We start from the raw sequence: 11164 nt of genomic DNA, 5'->3' as shown, positions 1-11164 counted from the left end.
GCAACTGTTACGTGACTGTTGGCGTGATGGCCATTCAGTTTGTCATGTCAAGAAACTGATAGAAAAGATGTTAATTTAAATGAAAGAAACACCAAAGGGGATTCATCCGTATGTGTACCGTGGGATCATTAATCACATTTCGTATTGTTTATATGGTACCAAGGGGACCACGTGTGTTGCTGCAGGCGGTGAGTAAGACAGGAGCTTAGCGGGGACTGAGCGGAATAGGAATGAGAACATGCTGAGAAAAGACTATACAAGGAGCAACAGACACGCAGGGCGTTTCTTCACCTGAAAGAAACCGAGAGGGATCAGGACATAAAAGTCCCTCAGTGAAAAAATAACCGCAGGTCTGGCTTGTGTTTGCGACATATTCTGATCAGTTGGGAAATGGTTTCAAAGATTCAGCCAAGCCAAACGGAGAAGATTTTTTTCAGTGGTTTTATCTGAAAGAAGATAAAGTTCGATTAATGCTTTGGACTGCGTTGTGCACCTTTGTTTTATTTCTTTTCCAGACAGGTGGATATTTTTGGGCGCATATATGGCCAAAACTGAGACGGTGATCATAGCGGATACAAAACATTACTAGCAGAGTCACAGCTTACTGTACATCCTCCATGATACGCGTGCATTTGTTTTTAGCCCCTATATTAGACGGTTCTTGCTTGTTTTCTGTCGTAAAAGTCCAGAAAATTAGTTTAATGCCTTTGTGCAATTAAGGTGACCGCGAAACAAAAGTTCGAGCAATAACACAAATAAGTCGCCTTTGAATATTTAAAAAAGAAACTTGATGCAGCTTCGGTACACGAAATGTGGTCGTTATAATGTCAAGTTTGAAAATGTGACTGCGCTGAGGAGGTAGCACCGTAATATGCATTGACGAAGAAAAGGCAGATACGGTACACCTGCTACGGTATTCACGATTCTGTATCCCTGGATGAAGCTATTGTTCCTGTTCCCTCTGCACAAAAAAAGGCTGGAGCCAGGCTGGATTTCGCTTCATGAACTTGAGCTTCCATAACCTTTACAACAAGTGGAGGAAAGTTGCGATCAGATCACAAAAGCATACTATATGAAGATCGCGACAGAGGTGTTGGCTTTTGCTCGCAGAAATGCCTATGCATCCCGTGACCTCAACTTTAATGTACAGGGGAATTTGCACTATCCCAGATATTCTTTCTTACCGGACCCCTATAAACCTTCCAGAGGACGAAGTGGAGGGTAAGTGTAATAAAATGTAATCGTTTCATGCACTACAGCCAAATGTTGTATGACCGGGGTAATATGAAAGTCAACATAATACGCAACTCCATAGACAACAGTAACCTACAGCTATGGTGAAGATCGACGCACGTGATATTGATTTCATTGTAGAAATGAAGATGCGTACATGGGAGACTACTTCATAATATGAATCTTATTTCCAAACAAGGTCAAGTTATGTTATATTTAAACAAAAGTTCTTAAACGGCCCCGTTTAAAGACAGGTTAGACAAACAACACCTGTTAGTGGTAGTGTACTGAGCATTGCTTTCGTCGTTTGTGGTGGTGCCATTTGAATTCTTGATTCTTTCGTTTTACGAAATCAAACGTTCGTCAATGTACATTTTGTACAACGTGTTGTAACAATTGCAATGCTTATATGTCGTGTACAAGGAGGTTGATTTCAGCACCATGGGGAGTAACACATGGTGGGATAATGTAGCAAGTATTTCAATATTTAAGCGTATTTTGCAACTCTTAACCACCTACACCGCTAAACCGACGGATATGTCGCAATGGTTGTACGTTAAGTCTGTACGTGATTTTTGACATTTCATGTTTCTTCTGGTAAAAACTGAGAGCGTAGATGGACACTTGGTTTGCGTTCTGTATGTCTTTACCAATTGACAGTGGCAGTTAGGAGGTAGGCAGGCGCATTAATATGAATAATTTGGGTCTGAAAGACAGCGGAGTTGTGAATTCCCTTATTTCAAAAATAACTGGAACTGTGACATGTTTAAGTAGCTGCAAAATGGTGCAGTTTCAGCTTGCAACCCTATATTCAATGAAAACATGTTTGTGGATGTTGGTGAGGTAAATACTCCAATATAAACAATCCTCAGCTGGAGTGATGTATTGTATCAGAAGCAGTGAACACCTGAGTGTGTGTGTGTGTGTGTGTGTGTGTGTGTGCGCGCGTGTGTGTGTCTATACTTATGCATGTGTGCAGCATATGTGTGCGTATGTGTGTGTGTGTCTGTATTTATTCATGTGTGAAGCGTGTGTGTGTGTGTGTGTGTGTGTGTGTGTGTGTGTCTGTCTGTCTGTCTGTATGTGTGTCTGTGTAAAGGTCTCTGTGCACAGCTTTATAGGATTATGTAGATCATACTAAATTTGGAACAAATCGGCACAGGAAATTGCAGGTAGATATAAGAAGCTCTATATTTCACAATACCTGAATTAGATGCACCTCCAGCACAATGAAGCTGGGAATTTCTCTGGCCAATTTGTTGAATTGTCAGTAGAGAAAAAACAATGTTTTCTGATCTACACTACAACTGCATCTAGAAAAGTCCTTTTCCAGTATGTTTATTGTGCATAAATGTTTTTTCCATTACATACTATCTCTCCTTGTTGACCATGTTTCAACTAAAAACATGCCTTACATTGATTGCATTTTTTCTTTTCATTATCCAAAAAACCCTTCCACAGCTATTTTTCAGCACTATACGAAGTGTAATTAGCTCATCCAAACATAGTGACATTGTTGAGTTTTTCCACATTTTTCTATATTCTGTTATCAGGCACTGCACAAAATGAGTCAGTGTGTAACCTAGTTTCACTCTAGAATAGAACTGTGCTTTGAAAAGATGACAGGAACCAACAAATTTGATTTTACATGCATGCAGTATTCAGGTCTCTTAATTTACAAAATTTAGCAAACAGTAATTAATCAGATTTAACACGCGAATATTCATATCTGCAGTGGTGGAGTCTAAAGTTGTTTTGCCTGAGTGAGCTGGTACATATCTCAGGACCTAGCAGCATTCCTTTCTTTTAGCATAAGGACAAAAACTCCAGATTGCCTACCCAAGAGCCCCTGGGTGATTCCCTAATGTGGTGAAGTTCCTCAACCAGGGTATTTGATATTCTAGGTGCTCTAATTAAAGACTAGGCATGATAAGATGACTAGCATAATATCTGGACTGTCACAGACAGGAATTTGAAAGGAAACAGGGCTATCTGGCTTTTAGACAGCAGAGGAAAACATTTTTTAATAGTGATATCAAGTCAAAAATCTTACCTCAAGAGAATAAAACTTGAATGTAGAAATGATAGCTATGGGGCAAATATCATTTGAATCCCAAGCCTAAACCCACATATACCACAAATATGCTATCTGTATCTACTTTATTCTCAGATTCAGTGGAAAATTGTAGTCTCTTCACTCTACATTCATTCTTATGCTTGCTATAGACTGCAGCTTGATGTTGCCCTGTATTGCAAGTACAATTTTCTTACATAGCAATTTTTTTCAAAACACAGACCATCTTTGATTCATGTTATCTTTGCAGTCAGTTATCTAAATTTGTTCCATAAGAAAAATATGACTGTATTCAAATATACTGAATAAGGTCTATGGGGAAGAAAACCAGCCAACTTTTTTGGGGGGGAGAGAGGAGAAGTGATAAACCTTATCATGGACAGACATTGCTGCCCATGAGGATTCATAAAAATGAGCCAGCTTTCTAGGATGGAGGTTCATTGAAATTCCATCAGTGGTTCCCCAAGAATCCAATCTGTTATGGTTAAGGGAATGGAAAGTTGTAGAGCCAGACTTTCTCCTGGATGTTAAGCATGTTTTAGCATTATTTTCTTGTTCATCCTCTCCTTTTTCTCAGAGGAGGGAGAGGGCTGGCAACGGGGCGGGGGGTTGAAGTATTGATTACAGAAGATATGCAGAAGTATCGTATAATTCCCTAGACCACCACTGCTTCCAGTATCCATGTTTTTAAAGTAGAGATTGGAAAAAAACAGTTGTGTTCACAATCTTCAAAAAGCAATGGAGTTAGATGGGTAATGGCACTGTTCCACTGTTCTACAGTTTTACATAAATTAGAACTGGGATTCCCAGGGTGCACACTGCTGGATTTGTAAAGCAAATTTGGGCACATTTCCCACACTCCACATTGAAGGCAATGTGTACTTAAGCATTAAGGGAAAGGGATTCTTCCACATTACTGTGCTCGGACAGAGATTTGTTTCAACAACGTTTTGGCTTGGATGACATGATAGGCAAAGATGAATCAGAAAATGATGCTTCAGCATCAGTAATCACTAATGTTTTATGGTTCCACTGGAAAGCAAGCCTAGAGGGCATACTGCCTGTATTGTACATACATCAAATCATCACCATTTGAACATGGCCCTGAGAGACAAGCTAGGTTACCACAACATATAACAATGATGTTGTGAATAGTTGTGATTTGGTCATGGCTCACACATTATGCTGTAGTAATGTGTGGAATTTTGTTAAATCAGTTTCTTTGTGGCGAACATGGTCATAGAACATGTGGTCTGGCATTGCTCTGGTCATGTTGCACCTTGAAATTCTCAGAAAAGAAACTGAGAGAGCATAGCAATAGTTAGATGGTACAATAAACGTTTGAAAAAAAAAAACCCTTGAATGTTGAAATGCAGTGTAATTTAGTTGCAGCTAAATTATTTTAATAAACATACATTTATACTGTGGATGTTGCAAGGATGTAATATGCAGAGTTTTCATCACTGTCAGAGCCTGGTAAAGTGACATGATGAAATTATTTATTTAGTTTCTACTAAATATTAACTTCATAAGGCCACGGAGAATTTCACATTTTCATTTTAAATTATACTTGGAGAAGTAAAAAAATATTCAGTTCAAAGTAAAGTCTCATACTGTGAATAAAGGCATGATTACATTGCATTTTTCCAATATAATACAATATTAAATAAATAACCATAACTGTCACGCTACACATTACATTGTTAAACTGTAATGCTGTATAGTCCCCTCTGTGTCCAGCAGTGCCACAAGAAGAAATGTTAAACTGTATTTAACCAGTATGCTGTGGCTTAAATCAGGTTTGCCTCCCACAACCAGTTCTCTGTTTAAAAGCATGGAACATTCTTGATGATTCACGTTTTCTTAACAGAATACTCTAACTACAAAAAAGCTTTCATCATATCTGCCCATGGGTCAGTTTGATAATTTTGAAATGTCAAGAGGCAAATTAAATGTAAGAGCTGATGTGATCACCTTGTGGAAGGAAAAAAGTGTATGTTTTCCCAGCACAGAGGATTTCACAACACGGACATATCTGATAAAGGTTTAAAATTGAGTTCATAAGGTATGGTTAAACTGAGGTCTCTATTTAATCTATCTTTGACCTCATCCTTAACTTTGGGTCAGAAATGTAAGCAAGTGGTGCATTTTTTGTTCCTTACAGAAACTTATACAAATGCTTGTGTAGATTAAAGTCCATTGCAGGTAGATTGAAGAGATGTTGAGGAAAAATTGGTCATTCATTAGTTTTAAAATGATGGCATGCTTGGTTGTAGACTGCTGTCTAAAGTCTTACATGAACAGAGTTCTCATCTGATTCATACCTGAATTCCCACACAACAGAGAATAATTGACAATGGGGTACAATTGAGGCACATTGGTTATTTTAAATGTGATTAAATTACCTGGTGAACATTAGCTTAACTGATTCAATTGGATTTAGAAGAGATTCTGCTTCAAACACAGGAACCACTGATGCAATATGAATGCTGTAGGTGCCACGTATAAGGAAGAGAGAAGAGAGGCCAACGTTGTACCCTTGGATAGCTTGCTGAAAATAAAATCACAAAACTGGCATAATGTGTTTTTTTCACCTTCTTCATTGAAAAAAAGACAAGGAATCATGAAGCTAGACAACAGGACTTGCATTTCAAATCAAAACATGGCAGCTGGGCAGCAGGAAAAAGCAGTCTTTGCAGAGGAAAACACTGATGTAAATAAACCATTTGTCTGTGCCAGCATTACTCTTAGTGGAGCGAAAATAGATACTGTTGAAGAGTTTCCCATCCAGCCTTATTGTTTCCTAAATCCAGACAAGAGGTTGATTTTATTTGACATTACATTTTTTTTAAGAATCCAATCCATTTCCCTCCTGGATAAAAAGAGACATGACATGTTTATACACTGCAGAACATTCACTTGGAGAAACAACTTCTCAGTCACAATTTCATTTCATTTTAGAAAATCTCTTTTTTGACAGAAGATTATTTAGATGATTGGAGTAGAATTTAAATGGATCTTAATTTCCTCGACGTGTTATCAAAAAGCCCTGGGCTTCAAGTCTTAGTCAGGGGGAAATGAAAGTTTAAGGTGGTTGTCACAGCTGACTGTGGAACGTGACAAGTAAAAATGGAAAATGTCGGCCCACTGCGGTGAATGTGTTCAGTGTACCAAAAGAGGCATTCATAAGCTTTTTTTGACTGCTTACAGAATAAAGTCCTATGTGTTTGCGTTCCTTGCTTTTTATTTGGGACAAGGTGACATGTCACATATTCAGGTCATAGGGTTTACATAAAAAATAAGGAAGCATGTTTTTCATTCTGTGTTCAAGAACGAATAAGATCAAACTGTAAGGATTATGGAGATGCCAGTCTGTACAGTCAAAGCAAGGGCTCTTGGTTCAGTTGTTAAAATATTATGTTTCTACCCAAGGGTGCAGTTTGCCAATTATGCAGTAATAATTACAATTTGACAGTAATTGCTGTACTTTTATAACCGTATATGGATATTGTTATGATTATGGCTGTGGTTACTGTCATTATGACTGCTAGTCTCATACCTCTTCTTCGTTTTTTCCACCCTCTTGTTCTTTCTCTTCCTCACCTTCTTATGCAATGAATGCCTTGACAGCTAGCTGTAGGGTAATGATGACCTCTGGTACAATCGGGGAGAGAAGAGCTATTTTTTAACGATATTTTTGAAAGCAGCGCAGCTAATAATATCTGGGAACATTATGCAGTCTATAAGACTGTGTGGGTTTATCATGATTACACATTTCTTTAAAGGCAGAGATGTCCTGTGATCTGTGCCTTCTGCCGAGCTCCAACTGCACGGCAGCAGCTTCTAGCAAATTGCTCATCCCAGGTTTCCTTTTTTCCCTGTGTTGCTTGGTGCATGACTTGCAGCATTTATGCATATGGTAATATTTATAGAACATTGCTTGTATCACCCTGGCACTGCAATGTTATAGTGAACACATTATTTGCCTATCTATATGTAGATTTTATAACGCAGTATATATAGAGAAGTAGTCATTACAGGGCAGCAGTTGGAAAGTCATGAGGCTCCAGGGCTGTTGTACCCTCAGCAAGTGTACAGCAAGTGATTTCAGTAACTATCTAGCTGTTAAAATTCATAACATGCCAAATGAAAGCTAAATAAATCATCTCAGAGGGTGTAACGCTGTAATATAAATTTTCTGAGCTCAACATTAATACAGCAATCATACAAGTGCTGTTTTTATTATTACAATTTCTTTAGCAGATACCCATACATGAGCAATGTAAAGTCACCCTTACAAATTTTTATGTTCTGGATGTTTAATAATAATCATTTATGGGGAATATATGCTGAAACAACTGGGGTAAAGTATCTGGTACAAGTGGGATATATGCTGAAACAACTGAGGTAAGGTACCTGGTACAAGAGGAGCATCCCACTATGGATTTACCCCTGCAAACGTCTTGTTCCTGTTAAAGAATACAACACATGAGGAAGGAAAACAATGCCACATTGCCCCTATCAGGAGTAACAAAGACTAGAGGCACTGTTTTGCTTCACACTGCAAATTACTGTAGACTGTGGCATGTGTTTTCAGTTTCTTTAGGAAAATACAAATATTGTCATTTGCAGAATGCTTGTGTCAAGGGACAGGAAAATTACACTGGTATCTCTCTTAAAAATGCCATGGGCCAGAGAGTCATGAGTAATAATTGTAACATTAGTCATGCTTTATGGGAGGGGGGCTTTTCATAATGAATGTTTAGAATTGTTGCTTGAAATTTAAGGCTGCATGTATGTCACATTATGAACTTGCTTAGGTTATGTCCTTCTATAGGAGGACACACTTTGCTTTAAATTGTATGCATTCGTCTAAGTGGACACTTACGGAAGCAAATTAGGTGAAGCATCCCGCTTAAGGGAACAACAGCAATGCTGCCACACCGAACCTGTAACCTGGATGCAAATCTTCAACCTTTCTTCCAAATTAATCCAAATTGCCTGACAATTACATCACATCACAGATTTTATAGTCCTTTCCCCAGCTGCAACAAGAGCATACATCTGCAAAACCCTACTCTGCTATTGCCATATATATGAGGCTGGGAGGCAGCTCTGTGTGACCAAAGTCATTTGTCACCATTTTTCTGATATGCATCCAGTGTGGGTGTCTCTGCTAGTGTGGGGCTGTTTTTAATTGTGTTTTTTTTTTTTTTTGGATCGGCCTCGTAGCGAAGTGGCACTTGGTACGACAGGTCAAATTGCACTTTGGAGGAAAGGGGAGGCGTTGGGGGTGGGGGGGGGGCATGTTGATGAAACATGCGGGCGAGACTGTGATTTTCAATTACAGCGTCAACTCTATTGGGAGTGAAGCAGCGGTGTGCTGAGCCTCGTTTAGAGCCGACGGACCAGCTGATTGGAGCAGCACCGGTGCTGGCTGGCCAAGGGGAGGAGGCAGAGGTAGAGTGAAGAAAAAAAAAAACAAAAAAAAGATGAAATGCAGAGCCAGGTTTGCAGATATCCGCACAGGTGTTTGAGCATACTAGTGTCGACCTTCCATATTTGCTTAAAGACATAAGACAAAGGGCATTTAACAGAAAGCACTTGATGTCAACACAGTCAATCAAACTGCTGTGTTTATTTATTCAGTGACCATGTTTCTAGTTCCCTGTGGGTCCTATCAACCAAGTATTAGCACCCAAATGAATATAAATCAACATAACAAACTAACTTTGTGTCTTGCGGGACAGAATATGGAATATTTCCCCACTCTTTGGAGAGGAGCAGATTTGATCAAAGCAGAGGAGCTGCCAGCTGTCTTAAAAAAAAAAAAAAACACTTAGAGAATGGCAAGGAAAAGGGACTAGAAAACAGATACCAGATAATCATTTGCAGTCCTCTGGGCCACAGTGGGTGGTCAGTCCTTACAAGTTCCTTCAGTATACTTTGCAGTGACTGACACCCAGAATGCATAATAGATTTTTTGTGTATATTTATATAATTGGGCAGGTGGTCCTAGCACGGGCAAGAAAAGAACTCAAATTTCACAGCACATGCCTCTGAAAATTTTGAAAAATTGAAAGCTAGGCACACAGTGATGCGAATGCAAAGAGACAGCTATGAATAGAGGGCAAGGCTTTTATCATTGATGGACAGGGACAGAAAGGCTTGCTTCCCCCCCCCCCCCCCCCCCCCCCAATGCTATCTAGTTACAGAACCAGCCGGATTCAAACGGAATTATTGAAAAAGCAGTTTTTCTGCAGATTTGTTGGAGTGCTTGTTTCACACTGGCATACAGCTCTGAGTGATGCAGACATCTGATTGCTCAGACAGATGGATTGATGGCCTGGCAGGAGAAATATGCAGGGGAAATTCAGCAATATCTTTTCCTGCTTGTAATGTTGGATGCTGAAAGAACATTGAGATTCTTAATCATATAGCTTCAAGGTGGAGGGTTACTTTCTGTCTCTTAAAATGCCTTTGTGAATACAAATGCAGTTATAAAAAGACTACAGCGTGTATTCGGCATGGACTAAACAGTCAGACAAGACCTATATAATGTCAGCCCCTGCAGAATTGGTGGGAGGCGTGGAGGAATATTTTGCAAGGGTTGAGCTGGCTACCACTTACTGAAACATACTATCATGGAAATGAGATAATAAAAAGACACAGCGATGACAAATAATGAAAAGAAAGCCTTGGTATATTTTTTAGGGTCCTTAGGGCGGAGGGAACAAAAAGTTACTTTCTGTCTCGCTGATGAGTAGAAATGAAGGCCTTGGGCATTGTTGTCTTCTCACCTTCCTGTGCCTAATCTGTCAAGTCTGCTTAACACTTTGAACTGTCGTCTTTCATGAATGTCAGTTGCTGGATCAGCCTTCTTTTGTGTTCTGCCACAAAGACGGCAGACACGGCCGTCGTCTGCAGTCAACACTCCGCGGTCATGTAATTACTCTGAAATAAATTGACAGTCAGTCGTGCGGCGGAGGAGCCTCGCACTGTTCTCCAAGCTCTTGAATGCGTATTTTAACTTTAAAGCTCGAGTGCTCAAGTCTTGCACAATAGGGCATGTCAGTCAGATGTGAAATTCAAACTGGACACGTCAGCAAAGTTCTTATGCACTACACTTACAAATATGTAATACACTATTGTAAAAGTCATGGGACATCCCATGTAATTGCAGGAAATTGCATATGACCAATGGTGTAACTACATGTGGTTTGAAGAGAATGACAACAGACCATTGCAGTGGCCAGCATGAAGCTTGAGCTCAACCCCACAGAAAATCTTTGATTTAGTTGGAATGCCAGCATTAGGGCAAGGTCAATATGGCTGTCTTCATTTGTAGAGCTTACTAATGCTTTAAAGGAGGAGTGGAGCACAATACTACCATCGTTCTGCCAGAAATCAGACCAGTCTTCCATGAGGCATTGAAACATTAAGGCCAAAGGCAGGCTAACATGCTATTAATTTCTTGGAGCAAAGATGCATTTATTCATCAGTACCTGTGTTCCATTACTTTTGGTATGTCAGTTCCTGCCACTTACTGTTGCCGCTTGTGTCATATCTGTTGTTGCATATATTGAAAAATACCCCATAGCTTAAATCTAGTATAATACCTTGATTCCTAAAATCACACATATGAATGGGGGGAAAATCCATATATTTTGCAGTATCTGCATATTATGATACATATTAACATGTTTATTTTTTATTTCATTTTTAACATGCATTACAAATATTTAGTACACAAAAGAAAACCCATGTAACTTATGTTTAATTACATAACAACTTGTTAAGTAGGGATAGAGGATGAGATACCAGAGGATGAGAGCCAGAGAGTGTGATTTATTCTAT

General features: G+C 39.2%; 1 protein-coding gene across 1 annotated transcript in view; it reads left to right on the top strand.

Annotated features, from left to right (window-relative positions):
* Positions 1-307: 307 nt before the first annotated feature.
* LOC118776611 (calcium-binding protein 7) overlaps positions 308-11164 on the top strand; it is a 30482-nt gene continuing 19625 nt past the window's right edge. The window contains exon 1 of the mRNA XM_036527066.1: positions 308-1221. Coding sequence (XP_036382959.1) covers positions 1113-1221 — 109 coding nt within the window. The 5' untranslated portion in view covers positions 308-1112. The remainder of the gene's footprint in view (positions 1222-11164) is intronic.

The sequence above is a fragment of the Megalops cyprinoides genome, chromosome 4 (genome assembly GCF_013368585.1).
Source record: "Megalops cyprinoides isolate fMegCyp1 chromosome 4, fMegCyp1.pri, whole genome shotgun sequence".
Taxonomy (NCBI): Eukaryota; Metazoa; Chordata; class Actinopteri; order Elopiformes; family Megalopidae; genus Megalops; species Megalops cyprinoides.
The sequence above is the reverse complement of the archived record's forward strand: the minus strand, read 5'-3'. Positions and strand labels throughout refer to the sequence as shown.